Here is a 24,999-nt window from a genome sequence, read left to right on the forward strand (position 1 = left end):
GTCGATCTCGAGAAAAAAAACCGGTATAATAAATCGGTAATTACGTACCATCTTATGAAAAGTATGCTCAGGACATGCAGTGTCACGCTTCAACATCCAAAGTCACTATTTAGTTAAGCTTAGGACTTTAGAACGCATTTGTTTTGTAAGAACCAATAAACTCGCAATTTTGAATAATAATTATGAGATTTTTCATTGACATTTAGGAGCCGACCTACACTTACCTTGACTTAAAAAAATGCATATTTTGCGCAAAACTAATATCTATGTCATCGTGACACTCTACCTAGTCGACAATCCTTCATCGCACATACTTGAAGCCTCTCAGAGCCGATCGATCGTAGTTTAACAATTTTGAGGTAGATCGCGAGCAGTACAAGCTTGAGCACCCCTGCTCTACGTGGTGTGACAATGAAACTGGGAGATTTTAGTAGACGAGCAAAGAATCAACAAAAACATCTAATATTTTGAACTTAGATAATTTATAATAATAATAATATTGACACACTTTTTACACGAATTATCTTGCCTCAAACTAGGCATAGCCTGTACTATGGATACAAGACAACAATATATTTAATACAATATACTTACTTAAACATACATATAAACATCCATGACTCGGAAACAAACATCCATATTCATCATATAACTGATTGCACCTACCGGGATTCGAACCCGGGACCTCTAGCTTAATAGTGAGGGTCACTAACCATTCGGCTATATGGGTCGTCGTAGCCTAAACATAGATAAGCAATAATGTGAGGTTTGGTAAACAAAGAGTATTCATTCACATTTTTTGTGCAAATTTTGAACATCCCTCCCTTGTGCGTTGAAGTCTGTATGACAAATAGATTAAATAATGGGAAAGGATGGCTCTAGCGATTCCTGTTGTGTATGTTGTGAAACACAATATGTTTCTTCCCAATCTATAAAATTTTTGTTCCATGTTCTAAATGCAGTGGATTTTTTTATTTTTTTTTTTTATGAAAAAAAGGGACAAGACGAGCAGGACGTTCAGCTGAGGGTAATTGATCCGCCCTGCCCATTACAATGCAGTGCCGCTCAGGATTTTTTAAAAACTCCAAAAATTTTTAATGGCACTACAATTGCGCTCATCACCTTGAGACATAAGATGTCGAGTCTCATTTTGCCCAGTAACTTCACTAGCTACGTCGCCCTTCAGAACGAAACACAGTAATGCTTACACACATTACTGCTTCACGGCAGAAATAGACGCCGTTGTGGTACCCATAATCTAGCCGGCATCCTGTGCAAAGGAGCCTCCCACTAGTATTATTATTATACTTTAACTAAATATGCGGTTTTACCCTTATTTTATACGAAATTGGGACCACAAATTTAATACTGTTTTAGTATTTAGGGTAATACATTGCAGTAACAATTATTAAAATTGAAGTTCCGAAGGTCTAATTTGGTCTGATCTGAATAAAACATTACATACATACATGGTATGGTACAATTGATTTTACTTTAACCTACATACCTCAAGATTCCCGAACATATCTTCGCATCTGTAATATTTTGTGAGCGAAGTAACACGCTCGCAACTCAACAAGAACTCCTCCAAATTCTCCCTGTTTTTCTTGGTTTTTAGCCTAAAAATAACAGAAACAATAAAAAAAACTGATATCGGACGCAACAGCACAATGTTTCTAGATATTAGTACGACTAAATCGTACAGGTAAAATGTGTTCCTATAATACATATTAAAAACAATATCGTACAATGAAGTATACAGAAACAAAATAAGTTCATGTTTAAGGCATTTTTTTTTTTCTCAAAATTGATTCCTTTAGAATTCTTTTTGATGTCATTTCTAATAACTACTAGATACTACTACCGCTTCGGAAACATATGGCGCTCTGAGAGAGAAGAAGCGGCGCAAGTAACTCTCCCAGCATTCTTTTTTTGCGCTCTTTTCAATAAAAATATACAATATTGTACAGTCATTTCTATCGCTATAAAAAAAATCACAATCTAGTCCCAGGCGCTGTCCGATCATTTAGATATTCAGCAGTGGAGTAATAGGATTTACGACAGAGCCATTTTTTTTATAAAACATTTAAATTTATTTATAGATAATGCCTGAACAGTGGCTGGGACATTATTATAGAAGTGTATACATTTACCCTTAAAGCTATTATGTATCTTATGAAGCCTACTAGAATTAGTTACAAGCAATCCCTTATTTCTAGTGTTATAATAATGAAAATCATTATTAAAAGCAAAAAAGTGAAGATTTTTGTGAACGTATATTAAATTTTCATAAATGTACTGACAATGAACAGTCATAATATTTATTTCTTTAAATTTTTCTTTGAGAGACTGTCTATAACCAAGCCTATATATAGCACGAACAGCTCTCTTTTGAGGAGCAAACACTATATCAATGTCAGCAGCATGACCCCATAGTAAAGTACCGTACGTTTGTTTGCACTGTGAGTCTTTTTTATATTGTAGGGTGCAAAGGGCAAGCCACTCCCCTAACGGTAAGTACTTCTGCTGCCCGAGGACTATCAGCAATACCAAAAGTCTTTGATATAATTGCCGGCCGTTGATTGAAACTTGAATAATGCTGTATCGGTTTGATTTTAGTATACTGTAGTAAGCAGGTGATTCCTCTAAGAAGCTTTGCGAGGCAAGAAGTTATGTTAGTCTTACAAATTGCACGGCTATGCAACACCAGACAAAAACATCACCAACAGATGAAATTTAACATTTTGACGAGATATCCAGTGGTTATACTGGGCTCTTTGTACACTAAATATATAATAAAGGAGAGATACACAGAGAGACACTTTAATTTTTACTATTATTATTATTATATCTACATATAAAGAAATGAATTGCTGTTCGTTAGTCTCGCTAAAACTCGAGAACGGCTGGACAGATTTGGCTAATTTTGGTCTTGGATTATTTGTGGAAGTCCAGGGAAGGTTTAAAAGGTGAATAAATATGAAAGTGTTCGGAATTGAATAAAAACAACAATTTTGTTTTTCCTTTGATATGTCCCCAGTCGTCCGATATTTCTTTTGTATGGACATATTTTCTATGAGAGAATTATTGACGCACGGTTTGACAGTTCTGCTGTGAAACAATTTCATTACAACAACAGGGTACATATTTTACGAAATAATTCTTGATGATATGATACATTATTGACAAATTAATAAAAAACATTATTTTATTTATTGTATACAGAACAACGTCTGTCGGGTCAACTAGTATTTTAATATAAATATGTGGTGATTTCGCGAGTATCAAAGGCCACCATCGACTCAAATATTGCAGAACGTTAAATGCTTGGAAACTGAAACACAAAATTATCAATTTCATAATAAGTAAAAAAATGTTTACCTCTGTTCTTCTCTCTCATCTTTCAGCTTCTGCGTTTTGTATGCATTGAACGCCTGCTTTTTTTCGTTCAGTTTCTTGAAAGTAGCAAACCGGGGATCCTTTGATATTATCTTAACACATTGTTCCCATGTGGCATTCGATGGTACATTCTGGAAAGATTAATAAAAATGCATGTTAAGTTACATAATAAATTAATTTTTATAAAAAAAAAAATACTCTAGAATATTTTCCTATCTGTATGCAGAGACAAACCGAAGATGATAATTCTATGGCCTTTGATCAAGTGCACAAAAAGCTTTTTACAAAACATCCAATGTGTCCATGGTTTTTCTGTGAGTAATAAAGGGCACAAACTTTAATCGACCAACCGATCCTTCGATATTGCACAGACACATCGCTTTATTATGGTAACTCATAATGAAGCGATGCGATGAAAAACCGAGAATTTCTGAGCGGCACTACAATTGCGCTTGTCACCTTGAGATATGACCTTGAGAGATGTTAAGTCTCATTTGCCCAGTAATTTTATTAGCTACAACGCCCTTCAGACCGAAACCCAATAATGTTTACACATTACTGATTCACGACAGAAATAGGCGCCGTTGTGGTACCCATAGTCTAGCCGGGATCCCGTGCAAAGGAGCCGTCTCCTGGTGGTTCACAATGACTACCAAAAAAGAGATATCTTTAATTTAAATCACAAAAAGGTACACAATAATTTCATAAAACAGCTAAAGAACTATCTTTATTTCCGGTGTAGAAACACAATAAAATGTAGTTACCCTCTCTCGCAGCAGCTCCTTAAAGGCCTCTATAGCTTCTTTTTTGTCTTTGTATTGGAATTCTGTTGCCGATTCGGATCGATCAATATCGCTTTGGGGAGGAGCAGCAATCTCCTCTGGCTTAACTATAAGAGATAATATCAGATAAATATAAGAGAATTCCACGTATATAGTCACTCATCACGATATCTCACACACCATTAGGCATAGAGACTTGAAATTTGGTAGGAATATTCCTTATTGCTGTCTACGCTCGAGGTGGTATGATGTGCGAACATCAGCCAAGCGCGATAAGGAAGCCGAGAGTGTCAACACACTTGCATGGTAAATATTTTGAAAACGTCGTTTTGTCAACCTCGCAGACAAAATGATCAACGATGAAGGTTTTGTACAATACATTTATTAGCAATGTCAATGTACATACCTATGTATAATACAGCTAATATTATTCATATTTATAACGCAACCATGACAGTAAATATTATCATAATCTCAAAAAAACATTCCCATTATCAAGGGGTTCATAATTATTAGGAAAAGTGTTGTAGTAGCATTCTTTTAATTATTTAATATCGCAGGAATTATTAAAGTTAAAAGCATAAAACTCTTTGTCAGTGTTAAAAAATAACTGTAGGTCCTTAAACGTCTCTATAGGTGGAGGAATTAATAATATTTTTGTATAAAATCAAAGACTAACCTACCACACAAAGTAAAAAGTGTGTGATCTTAATATCTTGGTTTGTGACAAAATACAGAAAAGACGAACATTAATTATATCTTGTAAAAGTAACATAATATTCATCTACTCTGCGACTGCGGCCCACTAATGCATAAGCGTAACACAATCTTTGGCGACCACTTCGTGCCACCAGATAGTGTTTGCAACACTCGCGTCAAGGAATTACTGCGGTTCGTAAAGGCGGCAGGGCTTGACGACGAGCTTTAGTATGAGTGGCGAACACAATAGTTCAATTTTGGACGCGGTGTTACTAGCAATCTTTTGGACTAGGAAATAGCCACCCTCTTCAAATAATAATAACATAATATTCAGAGTAAAAAAACTGAAACTTACTGTCATCTGGTATTGGTATTGCATTAGCTAGAGACGGATCGATAGATGCTAATGTTTTAGCCATCGCTTCATCTAATGCAGAACTTCCACTATTGGGTTTCCCTGGTGAAGATGGCAGAGGCACCTCCCCAGGAGGTAAGTCTGCATGTAAAGCACTCCTGTAACATAAGTAATACCTTTTCAAAGTCAAATAAACTTTATTTAATTAGTTTTAAACAGTGTTTTTGAATCGTCACTTTTAATATTTCATTTAATTTACTGAGTCTACTTTATGTTCGGAAAAATAGAGCTAGTTTTTTTTTTATGAAATAGCAGGACAAACGAGCGAACGGGTCACCTGGTGTTAAGTGATCACCGCCGCCCACAATCTCTTGTAACACCAGAGGAATCACAGGAGCGTTGCCGGCCTTTAAGGAAGGTGTACGCGCTTTTTTTGAAGGTACCCATGTCATATCGTCCCGGAAACACCGCACAAGGAAGCTCATTCCACAGCTTTGTAGTACGTGGAAGAAAGCTCCTTGAAAACCGCACTGTGGAGGACCGCCACACATCCAGTTGGTGGGAATGATAACCTAACTTGTGGTGTGTCGTGTGAAGGTGGAATAGAAGAGCTAGTGCAAAGGACATACAAGAAACTCAACATCCACTCTTTTTAATCAGAATGAGTATTTAACAATGGTTGTAATATACACAATAAAATAGGTTGAAAGGTGTTGCATCCAATAAATGGTTGTTCCATTTTAAATTATGAGAATTCTACACATTGTAGATCATCACTATCTTAGACTTTTCACAAAACGTCATATTAAAGCCTACCCACATTTTTATCGCGACTCGCCAGTCGGAAATAGAACCTTTGTAATTTCATGTCATACAAATGATTTAAGTTTTCTTTAGTGTTAATTCCGCCAATATTTGTTTTAAAAACAATTCGACACGTGTTTCGCCTCTACACGAGGCATCCTCAGGACGTGTTGTCTCGCCAAAATCTGGCACGAGACTGAATCAAATGAGCCGGAAGCCGTTCTTTTATACCCTCGTCCTATGAAATGACGCGCTGTGATTGGTCGACTGTTGTGACGTATTACCACCGGAAGAGACACGTAACAAAGGTGATGGGACTAAACTAAGACGTATCGAATTGTTTTAAAAACAAATATTGGCGGAATTAACACTAAAGAAAACTTAAATCATTTGTATAACCATGGATTTCCGCAAAGTAACGCCTAATTCAATAAAATTTCATGTCAGTTAGTAATGTAGACTATTTATTAAACGGTAGGTGGAATCATAAACATGATGACATGGATAATGAACGTACACCCGCCATTAAACTTCAGTAACGCTCCTGTTATTCATCTGGTATTGCAAGAGAATATTGGCTGCGGTAATCAAAAGTGACCCGAAGTCTTGTTCATCCTTATATTCCAATACAATACCTGTATAATATATGTATAGTCTGAGGTATGCATACACGCCTAAGGATTATTAACGTCATAAAGGGGGGATGTATATAAATCATATCATATTTTATGAAAATTTCTCACAGCATTTGATGTTTAGTCACAGTTTCTGCTCCCATAAGAACGACACAACTATCTTTATTTAAATTAGGGTTTGAAGTATTTTTTTTTATTGAATAGGAGGACAAACGAGCGTACGGGTCACCTGTTGTTAAGTGATCACCGCCGCCCACAATCACTTGCAACACCAGAGAAATCACAGGAGCGTTGCCGGCCTTTAAGGAAGGTGTACGCGCTGTTTTTGAAGGTACCCATGTCGTATCGTCCCGGAAACACCGCACAAGGAAGCTCATTCCACAGCTTTGTAGTACGTGGAAGAAAGCTCCTTGAAAACCGCACTGTGGAGGACCGCCACACATCCAGATGGTGGGGATTATAACCTAACTTGTGGCGTGTCGTGCGAAGGTGGAATTCGCCGGCAGTAATTAAATTGCCGTTTTGTAACATTAAAACATTTTAAACACACACCATGATGTTACGACCAAATTGCTATTGGAGTCAGCCATTGAGGTGTTCACATGTGATATAAAAACAACTTTACATAACACATGACAGTTCGCCCCACTATCCCTTCTGATGAGGTAAGCTACAACATGCGCATCTACAACAGACGACCTGTATACCCGAGTGGTTAGCGATCCTACCTACTAAGCTAGAGGTCCCGGGTTCGAATACCGGTAGGTGCAAGCATTTATATGATGAATATGGATGTTTGTTTCCGAGTCATGGATGTTTAAATGTATTTATGTATATTTATATGAAATTATTTATGTTTAAGTAGGTAAGTATATTGTATAAAATATATCATTGTCTTGTAACCCACAGGCTTTATATGCTTAACTTGGGGCAAGATAATTTGTGTAAAAGTGTGTCAATTTTATTATTATTATTATTATCGGAAATTAAAACATGGGGCCTCCATCATATTTGAGCTCTTTTATTTTACCAATTTATTGAATGGGTCAATATTTTGGGTATGCTTACATCAAACCATGCAGTTTTTTTAACGCGATTGGGGCACTGTCTCACCATATTGCAGAACTAAACCATATCAACAATAAACCATAATAAAATACCCAAAGCATCACACTTACATAATTAATGTATGACATATAAAATGTCGACAAATGAAAATGATTTCCATGAGTTCTTCTCGACATAAACTAGATCAACGTAATAAGCTTGCACAGAAATCAGTTTATCAACTACGAGTACGCCTATGTTTTAGACTCAAATTTAAACTTGACAAATGATCACCACATGTTCTCTGGAAAACAGGGATCTCTGAACAATACTGGGATGAAAACACTGATGACAGATATTAAGAATCTCATAAAAGAAATCGATTTCAGTGGAATAAAATACGCAGCAGAACTAAATGACAATATACATATAAACAAAGAAGTAACTCACGAAAAATATACCACAGTAAATACACATAAAGCATTAAATGAGACACTAGAAAATAACACGTTTTTTCAGTAATAGTTACATACATATACTACACCAAAATATTTCAGGCCTAGTTACAAAATCGGACTTACTGACTTTACATTTAGAGGAACTATACACTAAAAAAGTGGATGTTGATATAGTATGTATCACAGAGCATAACATGCTCTCTGGACATGAACATATTTTACATATACCAAACTATCATGTTGCTGCAACATTTTCAAGAAAACAAAGAAGAGGAGGAGCATGCATATTAGTCAAAAATAAAACTCCATACAAAGAAATAAAATTTCCGGCACAAGTATCCGTAACAAATATTATTGAATGTTGCGCTATTGACTTAATTAATCATGACACGATTATACTATGCATTTATAGAGTTCCTTGTAATAGAAAACGAGAATTAGATATATTTTACGAAACGCTTGACACAATTATGTATAACTTATTAAAAAATACAAAGAAGGGACTTGTGATGTGCGGTGATTTCAATATTGATATGCTAAAAAATGATAAAACATCATTAGATCTTGAAAATTTTCTTGCTCAATATAATTTAAAACTACAGATAAAAGAATGCACAAGACCACAGTCAGGATCATGTATCGACATTGCTCATGGCAAGACCAAATCTGGAAAAAGTGAGGTCATAGACTGGGATCTTTCCGATCACACCGCGCAACTAGTTAAATATCCAGTGCGTAGAACCTGCAGTTTAAAGTATTGGCGAACAACTATCAAAATGAAAACCTAAATAAATTCATATCTTGTCTGAATAATATTACTTTTGATATATATGAAACTAATGACCCAAATACAGCTTACGACTCATTTTATGAAACATTCAAACTATACTACGATCAATGTTTTCCGACAAAAACAATAAAAATTAAAACCCGCAATAAACCAAAATGGATAACAACAGGAATTAAAGCTTGTAGTAAAAGAAAAAGAGATACTCTATGGAGATACAGATTAAATAGAACAAAGGAAAACAAAAATATCCTCACAAATTATTCAAAAAGACTTAAAAAAATAATAAAACTGACACAGAAAGCCCAAAACAATCAATTTATTTTAGGTACAAAAAACAAAAGTAAAGCCACATGGCAAGTTATCAATAAAACAAAACAAAATTTGCCTAAAGAGAATATATTACAGATTATTAAAGATAATAAAATTATAAAATCTCCCAAACAACTTGCTAATACCTTTAACGATTTCTTCATAGATCAGATCCAACTTATATACCAAAAATTAATCAATCGATGTTTTTACCACCTACGATTCCTTCCGATATTCAAAAAATTATAGAGAACCTAAAAAACAAAAAAAGTGTTGGTTATGATAGATTTAGTACAATAGTCTTAAAACATGTAGCATCAGCAATTGCACCTCATATTAGCCATATAATTAATATCAGCATCATCAATGGCATATATCCTGATAAACTTAAAGCAATTATAATTAAGCCTTTACACAAAAAAGGCAAAAAAGACGATTTAAGAAACTATCGACCAATTGCCCTAACTTCAATCATGTCAAAAATATTTGACAAAATCATTTATCAGTCAATATATACTCATTTTTAGAAAAGAACAAAGTTCTTTTTCCACAACAAAAAGGGTTTCGAAAAAACTATACCACAAACATGGCCATTTCTGATTTTATGAAACACATAGTCACAAATATAGATAAACGAATGCCAGTTTGTGCACTATATATGGACATGACAAAGGCATTTGATTTTGTTGATCATGCAATACTGTTAAAAAAACTGGAACAATATGGACTACGTGGGAACGTCCACAGTCTAATACAAACATACCTTGCTAACAGGAAACAGATAACGCACATTACTAAGCTAAGCCCACGTAGTAAAATGGAAAAAACTAGTAGTTCTCGAGAACGTGAACTTACATTCGGTGTACCCCAAGGAAGCGTGCTAGGCCCCTTATTGTTTTTGTTATATATAAACGACTTGCCCTCAAATATACCATATCCTACGATTTTATTTGCAGATGATAGTACTATAGTTATTAAAGGTGACAGCCTGCAACAACTTGAAGTAAATATAAATGATGCTCTAGCAAGGACACTACACTGGCTTAACATTAATAATTTGCAAGCAAACCTACAGAAAACTAAAGTTATGATCTTTCGTTTGCGAGAACCAAAAATCACACCTCAAAAAATTAACGTCACATACAATGACTGTGTTGTAGAAATTATCGAAACAACAACATTTTTAAGACTTAACATTGACAGTAAATTAAATTGGAAGGCACATGCAATAGAACTTAGTAAGAAAATAAGTAAATTCTCGTACGCACTGCATGAGCTTTCAAAAGTCGCTAATAGACAAACTGTTCTGACAGCGTATCATGGATTTGTTGTATCCAACTTACGTTACGGCATAATTTTCTGCGGAAACTCATGCGAAAAAGATATAATTTTTAAAGCCCAAAAGAGCTGCATTAGGTCAATGAGTAGTCTTAAAATAAGGGATAGTTGTAAACCCTTCTTTAACCAACTTAAAATTCTTACTTTGACCTCACTATATATCTATGAAATAGCATTATTTGTAAAAACTAACCCTGGTACATTTGTCAGAACATCTCAAATCCACAATATTAATTTGAGAAGCAAGGATAGATTACATTTACATGGCAGCAACACAGCTTTGATGTACAATAGTGTTCTTGAAATGGCGCGGAGAATATTTAACAAGATACCTACAACTATCACAGAACTTAAGTTGACGTGTTTTAAAAAGAAACTATTTAATGTGCTAGTGACAAAATCGTACTATTCCATAAAAGACTTCTTTTCAGATACAACACTCAATTAACATTTTTTAAATATCATATTACTTAATTTAATTTCTTTTTACCAATTTCACTTGTTATATGTTATTTCAAAATATTCAATTATTGATATGTACATCAATTAACTGTCATTGTGTATAAATATATTTGTTTGACTTGTTATTAATTACTATTTGTACGCCACAGCATACGGGCAAGGAATGGAGAACTTTTATTGTGATTTGAAACATCTATGTATACCCATGACTACAAATAAATGATCTTATCTTATCTTACTATATAAAAAAGTCATCTAAAATGTGGAACCTAATCAATAAACTCTCTCTAAATGATTTCAGATGAAATTCTAAGCCACTGAAGCTAGACACTGAAAATGGAGAAATAGCAAATGAAAAAGATATCTGTGAACATTTTAACTTACTAGCATCAGTTTATGATTTTTTATAGTTACATAAAAAGGTTTTGGGTACCAGTATTTTTGCAAATGGGTTAATATTTGTAGCTGGGCAGACATACAATTATCATAATAATGTTGGATAACTTACTGGGCAGCTTCTTCAGCAGTTATTTTATTTTTTATTTCTTGTAGTTCCTTTGGAATTATCCAGCTGGATTCTTTTGTCTCTATATTGTGATAATACACTCTGCCTGCATCTGTAGTGTATTCTTTCCATACACATGAAGAAAGGAGTTTCTGTAATAAAATATAGATATACATAACTCAACTACACACATCTAAAAAGTCTAAGCGACATGTAAAAAAATATAACAACACTAATTTAAATTTTAGGATAATTATGTATTTTATTTTTAAAATAATATTTTTAGGGTCTTATGATGTAAAAATAACAGCTGTTGTCTATATAAGTTCTTTTAATAACAGAAATTAGCAATATTAGAATATACTGCAGAAACTAAGGTACATTAGCAACTAAAGATTTTTTTAACAAAATGAAATTTTTAAAGAAAATAAATTTATTGTGAAAGAATAGGATAATTTAATACAAAGTATGGCCTCCTCTGCTATTCAGAACTTGTCGGCAACAATTATTCATTGAATTAATGAGACTGTTTATGTCACTTTGATGTATTCACTCCCAATGGAATTGTAGCAAATCCTTCAATTGTTGGGTTGTTGTTCCGTCCAAGTCCTTCAAAACACTAAATAGTAATTTGGCGCTTTATCAAGTAAATACAAGTTTTACTGAGAACATATATATTATCAGATGAGATACTCTGGCTTTAAAGCTCTGAGGTCAAGATACTATAGAATCTTCTAGTGACAAAATCATACTATTCCATAAAATACTTCTTTTCAGATAGATCATTTTACTTAATTTAATTTCTTTTTACCAATTTTTATTGTTATATGTTATTTCAAAATATTCAATTATTGATATGTATATCAATTAACTGTCATTGTGTATAAATATATTTGTTTAACTTGTTATTAATTATTATTTGTACGCCACAGCATGCGGGCAAGGAATGGAGAACTTTTATTGTGATTTGAAACATCTATGTATACTCATGACTACAAATAAATGATCTTATTTTATCTTATCTAGATTTTCAAAAGTGTAGGAATTCCTTTAAAGGACAAGTGCTATGATGAATGAATTATTATAGTGGAGTTGACCCCACTATAATAGTTCAAACATCCATACAAAATACAATATATCATACTAACCTCTGCTGGTGTCTTTAGATCATCAGGTTTTTCCCATAGACTTTGCTTTGTTATAGAGTTGTAGTAGTATGTACGGCCATCTGGCGCCTTATGTTCTGTCCACGGGTTTCCCTGATTTGCTAGTGGAGAAATTTCTGGAGCTGGAGCAACTAAGTCCTGGATGCCAAATATAATGTGTAAGCATGTTTTGTGTTCCAGTCACAATTTTATTTTAAACCTAAATATAATTTCACAAAGTTTTGGATATTTTTTGTCATACCGAGTATTAGCGAATGAAGATTGAGATAGAGTGAAAATGTTTGCCGCTTATATTACTTTTGATTTCGGTAGATAGACATTAAAGTGAGGCTAAAATGTGTTGGATACACTTCACAACTAAAAATTTCTTAAGATTAATAAATTTTAAATTACATGCAACCTAATATTGTTGGTTTGCCACAGGACGATTTCTTAAAACATTTATCACCAACCCTAGAAAATTATAACATTGCTGTTTGGGAGTCATTAAACACAATTTTAAATATACACACATGTTGAATAACTGACAGCTGTTATAATAAAGCACATTGCTATTTAGAACAAAATATATTAATAAAAATAAATGTAAGTTAAACTTGTGGAGACAAGCACAATGCCAAATTTGAATGTTTATTTGGTTAACAAATTACTTATTTTTTTGCCATAGGCAATGGACTGCATTACATACTAAGATGCAATTTCTGACATTATTTAGAATTTCATAAATATCAGCATTGTGCTTTCTCGCTAAAAGATAAAATGGATATTGTAATAAGATATATTTACTGGTTTAAATGATGGAAATCCTGGCGGTGGCATTGAAAATGGTGTCATCATAGGGGGGAAAGCCATAGGTGGTGGTAATCCTGGCAGAGTTGGTGGCACACCCGGCACAGGAGGCATTGATACAGGCGGCATTGGTGGTGCCATTCCAGCTAACATTGGTGGTGGTAACATCGGTGGAGGCAACATAGGAGCAGGAGGCAACAGTCCAGGCGAATTTGTTCCAGTATTTGAAGCATCCTGAAAATTATCAATGAAGATAATAAATCTTCAATTCTCACATAATTAATTGCGACCTTTTTAACTTACCATTTTATCAAAATATTATGTTACTATGATACGAAAGCCTGCAGCTTAATAACAGCTTGTCACCATAATATAATATAAGAATTAGGGTTGGTAATTTGTTTAAGAATATTTATCTTTAAAATATTAAATATAAATACTCATTACATCAGATAATTCATATAGCTTTTTCACATTAATCATAATTTACTGTAATTTACATTAATGTGAAAATGTATCAAAATTGTATGCAGATCACAGTGCCCAAAGAGAATTTAAACACTACACTCTACAGTGTCACAGATGCAAATTGCAAATACAAATCAAAGAATACAACAAATTCTATAGGTACAAACACAGAACACAGAAAGATTGGCGCAAGCGGGATAGCCGAGTAGACTATGCGTAAAAAGGGCGGGAAACTTAAGATCGGTCGCACGTAATTTTGATAATTTTTCATTTTATTTTTAAATTTCATGTAAATATTTAGATATTTTGATCAGATAAGTTGTAGTTTGTATATATTTTAGTAGTTAGTGTTTATTAAAGTGTTAATTTGTGTAAATTTCATCCTATTGGTAAGTCTTCTTTTCTTCACTTTTCTATGATATGATGGACCCCCCGGATGATCCTGGGGGGACAGCCCCTGATATAGGTCATGTAGTGACAATTTCTCATAATGACGAAGGTAGCACGATGGATACAGATGGTTCTGTGTCTCAGACATCTAGTGGCCGTAAAAGAGTGTCAGCTCGACCCAGAATATGCAGACACTGTAATAAAAGACGACGAAAACACCGTGGTGATAAGAAAGATATTAAGGAAAGTGATTGCAAATGTGTAGACATTAGTGATAAACAAATTCTTTCCAAAGTCGATTCCTGCAATAATTCTTCTATAGTAGTAGAGAACATACAAAAAAATAACACAGACACTCCACAACAGCCACAGCCCCCTGTTGCAAGGCTGTTATATAACTCATTAGATGCTGCTCCTTTTGTTGTACACATTCAGAAACAGTATCCATATCCCGATGATAATGTTACTTTACATCCAGTTACATTTGGTCGTTTTCTCAAAAGAAATTCTATTAAAAATATTGTGAATGGAAGTTTAAAAAGGATAGGCCGGAATAGGTTATCTATTTCTTTTTCTAAGTACCAAGATGCAAATGACTTTGTTGAAAACAAAAATTTTGAAAATGAAAAATATAAGGCTTTTATTCCATCATTTTCTGTGAGTAGAATAGGAATAGTCAGAGGAGTACCAGCTGAGTGGTCTGAAGAGGAAATAAAAGATAATGTTTCTGTTCCTATTGGCTGTGGCCCAATCATAAAAATTAGGAGAATAAAACGAAAGATGATGATTGATGGACAAAACCATCTTAAATGTACTGAGTCTGTGGTATTTACTTTTGATGGACAGTTTTTGCCTAAACGAGTATATATGTGCTACACTTTTCTTACTGTAGACTTGTATATATATCCTACTATTCAATGCTACAATTGTTGTCGGTTTGGTCATGTGAAATCTCAATGCAGATCTAAACCAAGATGTTTTAGATGTGGTCAAGGACATAGTGGTGATAACTGCTCTGTTCAAGATGATTTTATATCTTGTTGTTTATGTAAAGGTTCCCATATTGCAACTGATAAAAAATGTTTAGAATATGAAAGACAAAGAGCTATAAAGGAATCAATGGCTAAAAACTGTATTTCCTATTCAGAAGCTTCAAAGATACATCCAACTGTCTCTCGAATTTCATATGCAGATACATTACTCTCATCACCTAACATCACTCCTAATACTTTTCCAACCCAGCATCAACATTCAACACATAAAGCTATAAACAATACTTCATATAAAAAAACTGTTTTTGTTAAACCAAAGCCTCCACCTACACTTAGCAAAGGATATGACAAATCTGCTCACCAAGAAATTTTAAGGGATTTTAATATTCCCCAACCCTCTAATGGATGTGCATTAATTAACAAAGTAAATGAAAATCCTTTGGAATCCTCAGTAATTGATTTAATTATTTCTCTTATAAAATCTCTTAGTCAATCGAATGAATTTTCACCGTCCAACGCTGCCTTATTAGTTTCTGCAATTACTCAAATTTATAAACCAAATAATGGACAAAGTTCTTCAATGGAATTGTCAAAGCATCACTCCTAAAAAAAGTGATCTTATTTATTTATTAAATAAATATAAACCTTATCTGTGCTCTTCAAGAGACATGGTTGAAACCAGGATCTTTATTTAAGATTCGAGGTTATTCATGTCTCAGAGAAGATCGTGTGGATGGGCATGGCGGGGTAGCCATGCTTGTGAAACACCCTCTTTCCTTTTCTCTCTTCTCTATTCCTTCTCACAGTAATGATTTTTCTATTATTGCTGCTTTAGTTGAAAATATCTGTTATGTATCTATTTATATACCTCATCCTTCTTCAGCAATCTTAAATGAAATTAAAGATATTATTTCCATTCTTCCGAAGCCTTTTATGATCCTTGGTGATTTTAACTGTCGCCATGAATCCTGGGGTTACTTATCTTCTAATAGTTATGGTAACACATTAAAAGATATATTTGATTCAGTGAATTTGTGTATATTAAATGATGGTCGTCCTACACGACGTTCTCATCCTGACGAGGGCCCAAGTGCTCCAGATTTAACAGTCACTACACCTAATCTTGCTTCTTCTTTGTCCTGGGATCCATTACGATCTACTTTTGGTAGTGATCACTTCCCACTATTATTATCATTTCCAACCTGCAATAATAACAATAAAGTATTACATAAAACTTATTCTCCTCGTTTAAAATATAAGCTTAATGATGTTGATTGGGATTTATATAAAGATCTAATAAAAAACAAAATTATTACACTTCCAAAAATTAATCCAGGTACAGAATCTCAGTGTGCAGATTCTTTAGCAAGAATCTTTATTGAGGTTGCCAATGAGATATTTCCAAGTAAAAATAGCTCTTTGGGTTTTATTCCTTCTCCTCCTTGGTGGGATAACGAATGTACTGAGGCAGTAAAGAGAAGAAAATATGCTGAAATTACATACTGTCAATGCTCAACTGATGAGAATTTTGAAATTCTTACAAAGAGTATGTCAGAAACTTCAAAATTTCTAAAGAAAAAGAAATTTGATGGCTGGAAAAATTTCTGCTATTCAATATCACCTGATGTCAAACCATCTCTTGTATGGCAAAATATAAGAAGGTTTAGATCTGCATACAAAGATTCATCTCCAAAATCAATCCCTTTTCATTTAGTTAATAGCTTTTTAGATAAATTGGCTCCACCTTTCGTTCCTGAAGACTTAATAATTGGTTACCCTGTAATAAATATAAATAATGATAACTGTTTTGCTTTAAACAGTATATTTTCTCTCACTGAACTAAAAGGTGTATTGTCTCATGTTAAGGATTCTGCTCCTGGACTGGACGGTATTCCGTATTCCTTTATCTCTCATTTAGATGATGATGCTTTATTTTATTATTTATCTCTTATAAATTCCATAGTGACATCTGGTAACATCCCCTCCACGTGGAAACGTCAAGAAATAATTCCCGTACTGAAACCTAATAGGTGTTCTGCAGAACATTCTGCCTATCGCCCAATCGCACTTTCTTCTGTTTTGATGAAAATTACAGAACATCTTATAAAAAATCGTTTAGAATGGTTTGTTGAGCATAACGGTCTATTATGTGAATCCCAATTCTGTTTCAGACGTGGGAAAAGTACTATTGATAGCTTAAGTATATTCATTTCTGATATTCAATCATCATTTTCAAATAATAAATCAGTAATAGCTGCGTTCTTAGATATAAATTGTGCCTATGATAATGTCGTAATAAGTATTTTAAAGAGTAAGCTTTTACAACTTAATATACCTCTGCTATTAACAAATTTTATCATAAACATGCTTTCCGAAAGATACATAATCCTGAAACTAGATGACAGGAAGTCAATTACTCGACTTGTTTCAAAGGGCCTCCCCCAGGGATCAGTACTTAAAGCTAGTTCTTCTATAACACAACCGCTGATAAATTTAAAAACTTGGTTGGACTTAAATGGCCTTGATCTATCACCTGAAAAAAGTACAATAGTTTTATTCACGAGATCAAGAACTCCTCCTCCTATTTCTATATTTTATGAGGGTTATCAGATTCCAGTTAAAGATAATGTTAAGTTTTTGGGAATTGTCTTAGATTCGAAACTAACTGGTATCCCACATTGTGATTACCTAAATGCTAAATGTGAGCGTACTCTTAATATTTTAAGATGTCTGTCAGGTGTTTGGTGGTGTGCACTTTTTGCATGAAATTGTTATATAATGATCTTATAAGAAGTATATTAGATTATGGTACATTCTTGCTGGAGCCTGGTAGTGTTAAGGCATTTAAAAAACTAGATGTCATACAGTCCAAAGCTTTACGAGTAGTTTCTGGTGCTATGCGGTCAAGTCCTATCAATGCTCTTCAAGTAGAATGTGGTGATCCTCCACTATATCTACGTCGTCAATATTTAGCAGACAAATTTATATTCCGATCTTTTCAGTTTCTTAACCACTCTCTTTATAACAAACTTCAGAAACTTTCTCATTATATAGATTCATCTGCATATTGGTCAAATAAAAAACCACCTTGTCTAATCAATAGTTTTAAGAAATTTATCAACATAAAAGCTCCTATTCATCGATCCATTAATTATCCTCTTTTCAGTACTAGCTTTGAAGCATTAATGTTGCTTCCAGAAATTAATTTTAACTCAGATTTAAATAAGCACGATATTAGTACAAATTTTCGTTTAATCTTCTTAAAAATACTGTTTGGGTTGATTACCATCATATTTACACAGACGCGTCTAAACATTCCTCCTCGGATCCCGTTGGTGTAGGTGTCTATCACGCTCAATTTAAAATATCACAGAAAATTAAACTACCTCCGGAAACATCGGTGTTTACTGGGGAATGTTACGGTATTTTTAAGGCTATTGAATATATTATTCTATTTAAACTTCCAAAAACAAAAATTTTCTCTGATTCAAAAAGTGCCTTACAGTCTCTCAATAGGTTCCCATTTAAATCAAAAAACATTTCTTCTGTTGTCATAGAATTAAGAAATCTATTAAATAAATGCAATCACTTTGGTCTTTCTGTGTTGTTTGTATGGATCCCCAGCCATAGCGACATTCCTGGTAATATAAAAGCAGACCAACTAGCTAATGAAGCCGTGGTCGATGGCGACATTTTCCCTTATAAAGTTTTTTGCCAGGATCTAGGTGCTCTTCCTATAGTTCACCTTCAGGATTGTTGGAATAGGCTTTGGACTGAAACTGGTCAATCAAAAGGCAGGAAATATTTTAACCTTCAGCCACTTATTCCATTTAAACCATGATTTTTCCGTGCCAAATGCAATAAGTTAGTATGTTCTTCTATCATAAGAATACGTTTGGGTCATGTTTGCACTCCTGTTCATCTTAATAGATTAGGCATTGTATCTACTGACATGTGTGAATGTGAATCCGATAAATGTGATCTAGATCACATTTTCTTTTCATGTTCTCTATACGACCGCTCCTCATTCCTGAATGATCTAATATCTCTTAATGTTCCTTTTCCTACCTGTATATCCTGTCTAATTATGTATCCATGTAAATTTTATAAAATATTGTCATCTTTCATTCTTCAGAATCATATTAAAGTTTAAATATTTGTAATGTTGTGTAAGTAGCAAGTATATATGTATATTTATGAAATTTTTAATATCCGTTTCAATCCTCTTTTACTTATCTGATCCTTTCCCGTGTTCCGTATCCTTTTTTAACTTAGTTTCCCAATCTTTTAATTTACGTTATTGGCAAAAAGTAAACGCTATTGCCAAAAGAAAAAAAAAAAAAAAATAGACTATGCTTTTGCCGGTTTATTGAACTATTTTTTTTTGTTTCTTTTTACCAGAAAAACTTATTCCAGGCAAAAAGTTCAAGCCTATACAGTGAAATCTCCAGAGTTTTTGTCACACTCTTTCAATAAAGTCTGAAAGGCTTTTATTTAATAAAGTAGTAAGTTATAAATTATAGTTACAAATCACCTATCTACGACACTGAAGAACATAGAAAATCTTTTGTCGGAGTACACTTGGCATAGTAAGTCGGCTTCAATTGATATAACATAAGAAGATACATTATTATTAAGGATTTTTTTATTGAAACATTGTATCTTGTAAACACACAAGCTGGTAAAATTGTTTCAGTCGCCTTAATTTTATTTGAGATGGTGTCGTTACGAAAAGCCTCGGAGATGACAATAATAATAGCTTTAGCCATATTATCCTGCTCTGCTTGGAATGATATAGAATGTGGCAAAGCAGTTAAATCATATGATAATGAAGATGCTATATCTGAAATTTGTACTAGGTACTTGGTGAATAACAAGGTGGAGGAATAAAGTTTACTCTGGAATAATCTCTAGGCGGCAATGGCGATGATGTATGTAACACAGGCTCAATCACCTGAAATACGGAGTTTTTATTTAATTTTCCGAATCGTTCCTCTAAGAAAGTATCGTATCCTCTAATAACATTTCACGGAAAAGGATATTTTTTGCGTAGACTCCAGTATTGTCAATATAGCCTATATATTAAAACTGAAAAATTGAATTGGTATATTGTCAATATAAACATAAAAATCCCCGAAGGCAAGACTGGCCGTGACGCATGGACCAGCCTTTGCTTTATTCGCAGTTGTCTCAGGAGGTAGTGATCAGCCCTACGACATCGCCACGAGCATTACAAGTTCTGCCCCAGGATTTTAACTAAAAAAACCTAATAGATATGTAATATATTTCCTCACTAAATACCTACACTCACAATAAAAGTTGATCATTTTTTGAATTAATATCTAATATATTATTATATATCCAAATAAAAAAGGAATTGTGATGATAAATAATAACAAAGGCTCAATATAAATGATTATGGGCCATTTATTTCACTGCCAAGCAGCCTTTAAATTATAAAGTAAGTAAACTGTACTACAGTTTCTTTACCTCAATTTACTTTTAACATAATTTTTAAACTACTGATTGACAAAAGTTTTTCAGCACTTTGAGTTTATACACAAAAACAGGCATATAACATTATGCTACGAAAGTAACAAGTAATAGAGACGTGCGATTTTCACGTACTACTTTTTTGACTTGATTTCATGAATATATTCTATATGATATACAATATAAGATGAATCATTAATATATTAGATAATATCAAAAATTGCCCTAATATTGAGCCCTGTGTGATGATAAAACATTCATATCAACTTTCTGAATTCTATCACAAAGGTAGGATGTTACAAAATTCAGAGCATTACCACGGATTCCATAGTGGAGTAGATTCCTGAGTAACGTCTAAGGCTGATTCTGTCAGTCAAAAGCTTTAGATAAGTTAGAAGCTCTGTCTCAATTTGAGCATACCTAGTAAGTGTGTCCGTCAGTGTACGCAACGCGTACTCGACCGGCCGACCGCATGACTGTATGAGCACCGCGCCAAGCAGTGCGCTGCTAGCGTCCATTATGGGCCCCGTTACGTCATAAAGAGCTAACACTGGGGCACGGCTAACTAAATCTTTTAATTTTGAGATCACCTTATTGTGAACATCATCCCAATACCACATCGACTATTTTTTCAGTAATCGAGTAAGGTGAATAGTATTATTCGAGTAGTAAGGAATTAATTTTGACAAGTAGTTAGTAGCACCCAAAAATCTCTCTATCGACTTTCTGCCATTCGGGGTAGGCATATTTTTAATGATTATTACTTTCTCTACATCTGGTTTCATGCCGATTTTGTTGAAAACATGTCCCAGATAAACCACCTCTTGTACACAAATTTTGTATTTTTATAGTATATACATGTTTCACTAATCCTAACTCAGCCGCTAGTGCCGCTCACCCCACTTATACATAGAGATATAGACGTAAATACAAAATGTTAACTTATAACGAATTGTTCATTGAATCTATATGGTCATGTAGTGATTTATATATTTTTGAAGTGAAACTTCTTTAGAATCGTTGATTTCAAACCGGATGCGACGGAAAAAACGACAGTTAAGAGACACAAATACAAAAATGTGTAGGATGAAGCCGGCAAAGAATGAGACAGAAATATGCATACTATTGAAGTGAAAACTTCTTTATCATCGTTGTGATTTGAAAGTCGATGAAACGAAAAAGCGACAGTAAAAAGAGCAGTCACATCAATTCATAATATTTATAATGAGATATGGATACTGAGATAGGAAGCATAATACAATGTTTTGGTACCAGGCGATCATAGTTAAAGAAGAGATTGTCTTAAGTATGGCGCGAGTATACCTTAATATATTCTTACTCCAAGCGCACGACGTATTATTACATAGACACCAGGAGAACATTTCGCATCATCCCGCAAATAATCTATTTACGTCATTATATGTATAGCTCAGACTATTCACATACGGCCGTTTTCAATAGTCTATCTATCTTTAGTTTAAATTACTATAGGTAGTTAAATCTATCCTTTAACTATGGATAGATAAGATCTTGTCATTAAACGGTGACAGCAATGTATCCGTAACTAGAGATACGTTATTGAAAACGGCCGTTAGTTAGTTACTGAATTAATCAATGTACGTCGTAGTCTTTTCTGCTGTTCAGCGTTTATAGCCCCGGCACCAGTTGTAACTCTCCACCTTTGGAGACGGGCGGGACGCGAGGGACTGTTGTGTCTGCCCATCGATTCCTTCCGGCAGCTGCTTGAATAAATCAATGAATAAGGCGCGGCACTTTATATACCGGTAAGGATATTCTGGAACGATTTCGAACAGTTTATATATAAACAACTCTTTGTACATAAACAGCAGCTATGTCAAGGTGAAGGGTTCTTTAGCCTGGTAACCCATTCAATCCTCGCTTTCATCCGACGTCACAATTACCTTCGTTTTAAAAATTAATATTTTTAAATTCGTTAAGAATAATTAGTGTTATAATACTTATAACGAAATTTATATTGCAGATGCCATTACAATAGTAGCTCATGCATTTTTGCTCCAAATATAATGAAAGCTCTACAGTACCTAGAGCATATTTTTAAATAACTATGTAAAATGCTTTAGTACATCAAACTACTTCCAAGGATCCGAGCCTGTGAGTTTCCCTTCATTTTTTTCTAAAGTACTGGTAAAATATTTATATACCGGTAAGAATAATTCTAGAACGAAGACGAGCAGTGTAGAGCTTATAAACAACTCTTTTTACATTCAACTAATAGATTACTATGAAAGTAGTAAAATTCTGCCAGAGCTATAATCAGGCTCTAGAAGGAAGTTGCAATCACCAGGGATGATGGTATAACGACATTCTCCCAATGTAGATAATAGAGGAATCCCACAGGGATCTATATTGGGACCATACATAGTATTTATGCTGTGCAAAGCAGATTTAATCAAAAACATTTATTAATGTACTTATATATCATCTGTATGTCACATCCATCCGTATCTACAAACACTTGTTATACACCCCTAAATCATTTAGAGTTGTTGTGCTGATCAAAAATTTTCTGAATACAACGATTTCATACTGTTTCCACTGGCAATTACCCGAAAAAATATCGATTAGGTAATATAATTTTATTCTTATTACAGTTAGTACAATACAAAAGAAATAGCAAGAATATGGGTGACAGTTTTCTTAAGAATTAGCTGTAGCAACGTGGTAAATCTTTCGATTCTCTGTTGTTTTTGGTACCATCTTTAAACAAAGGGAAACTAGCAGCACTATCAAATCTACCTCACAAGGTTATCCTGGTTTTGACTTATTTGAAAAACTAAAAAATAGCATTCGAGCCTACTTGTGTAAGAAGATTTCCAAAAGAGTAACAATAAAGATTATGAACGAAAGTTGTTATTATTTAATACAAAGGGAAATACGTGTGAATATGACGAAGACATAAACTTTTCACAAATGATTGTACCAATTTTGCGCAAACTTAATGATGACCAGAAACATTTTGCCAAGGTAGAAGTTATGAATGTTATGCAAAAGCCAAATCTGTCTGTCTATTCGAACCACCAATTTAATTATCAAGGGTCCAGACCACATTTGTCATTCACATAAACACAATCTCCGTAATTATATTTACTTGTCATCTCCAAGCATGCCGATAGTCACCAGTGCAGTTTCATCAACAGTGCGACAATTTGTGTCAGGACCTGCAAAACAAACCATCTATATGCCGCTTATTACCTAATTCTGTTCCACCTACATTACAGGCTCCCGTGAATTTCCTTCAAGAACTCGAGCAACCAGAACATATCCAATATGTTCAAAAAGTGCAAGAAAATCCTACAGCTGCCAATTATTGTCTGTCGCAATTCAAGTACAAAAGTTTTGATATATTTTGTGCAACGTGCAATACATCTATTATTATAATTACTTACCTTTAAGTCACAGACAGGCACTCTGGTGAAATACATATTTTGCGAACTTTTGTATCCATGAAGGTGATGTATGGTCGCACATTATTTGAAAGTTTATCAAAGCTGGCTACTGACATCCGAATGTAATTGAAAAAAATAATCTGGATGTTATCTTAAAATTTTATATTTCGAAAGAAACCTTTCTTATGGCGGTAGTGGATGGACCCAATATTTGCGAAATCTTCGTTGATGTCTTTTTTTCTGTTTCTTGGTATCAAAGCAACAATACATACTGCTCTTTTGAAATCTATCTTCAAATTGTCAAAATCGCGGGTAGTTTCGCGGTTAATCGTTATCAGGAAAAACTGTAGTGCGGCCCACAGAGTACCTTTGTTTAAACTAAAGCAGCCTAGGTAGCTCTAGTATATAGTGTATTATCTATGGCCTAGATGAATTAGGAGCGCGGGAACTCTTGATTGCTTAGGGCGGTCTTTTTAACTATAAAATTAAATATTTCTATTATATTGTATATAATCCTCATATTTTTGAAAAGTATATAAGTATTTGTATATGTTTATCATTTAATTTGTTTAGTATAAGTAAAAGTCTATATATTTAGTGATTTAGGTTTGTGCTGAGAGATGTCGGAAAGGCGGAAAAAAACCAAGCCGGAACGAGATAAAGGTGAGTCTATTTTAGATTCTACCTCTG

General features: G+C 33.9%; 1 protein-coding gene, 1 long non-coding RNA gene and 1 pseudogene across 4 annotated transcripts in view; 1 reads left to right on the top strand and 2 right to left on the bottom strand.

The window, feature by feature from the left end:
• The window catches only part of LOC126971566 (pre-mRNA-processing factor 40 homolog B), a 31,305-nt gene extending 17,218 nt beyond the window's left edge, over positions 1–14,087 (bottom strand). For both annotated transcript variants that reach the window (XM_050817871.1, XM_050817872.1), the window contains exons 1-8: positions 13,842–14,087; positions 13,536–13,772; positions 12,732–12,887; positions 11,587–11,735; positions 5,236–5,393; positions 4,164–4,288; positions 3,382–3,530; positions 1,508–1,619 (exon numbers count right to left, since the gene is read on the bottom strand). In XM_050817871.1, coding sequence (XP_050673828.1) covers positions 1,508–1,619; positions 3,382–3,530; positions 4,164–4,288; positions 5,236–5,393; positions 11,587–11,735; positions 12,732–12,887; positions 13,536–13,772; positions 13,842–13,844 — 1,089 coding nt within the window. In that variant the 5' untranslated portion in view covers positions 13,845–14,087. The remainder of the gene's footprint in view (positions 1–1,507; positions 1,620–3,381; positions 3,531–4,163; positions 4,289–5,235; positions 5,394–11,586; positions 11,736–12,731; positions 12,888–13,535; positions 13,773–13,841) is intronic.
• Positions 14,088–14,368: 281 nt separating this feature from the next.
• LOC126971713 (uncharacterized) lies at positions 14,369–17,422 on the bottom strand. 2 transcript variants are annotated; one of them, XR_007730964.1, is made up of 3 exons: positions 17,010–17,422; positions 15,750–16,877; positions 14,369–14,590 (listed from the first exon to the last, which is right to left on the bottom strand). It is a non-coding gene; the product is annotated as an uncharacterized LOC126971713 (long non-coding RNA). The 2 variants fall into 2 exon arrangements; XR_007730965.1 differs by lacking the exon at positions 14,369–14,590 and having other exon boundaries at positions 15,827–16,850.
• Positions 17,423–23,209: 5,787 nt separating this feature from the next.
• On the top strand, positions 23,210–24,315 carry LOC126971888 (uncharacterized; annotated as a pseudogene).
• Positions 24,316–24,999: the final 684 nt, after the last annotated feature.

The sequence above is a fragment of the Leptidea sinapis genome, chromosome 24, assembly GCF_905404315.1.
Source record: "Leptidea sinapis chromosome 24, ilLepSina1.1, whole genome shotgun sequence".
NCBI lineage: Eukaryota > Metazoa > Arthropoda > Insecta > Lepidoptera > Pieridae > Leptidea > Leptidea sinapis.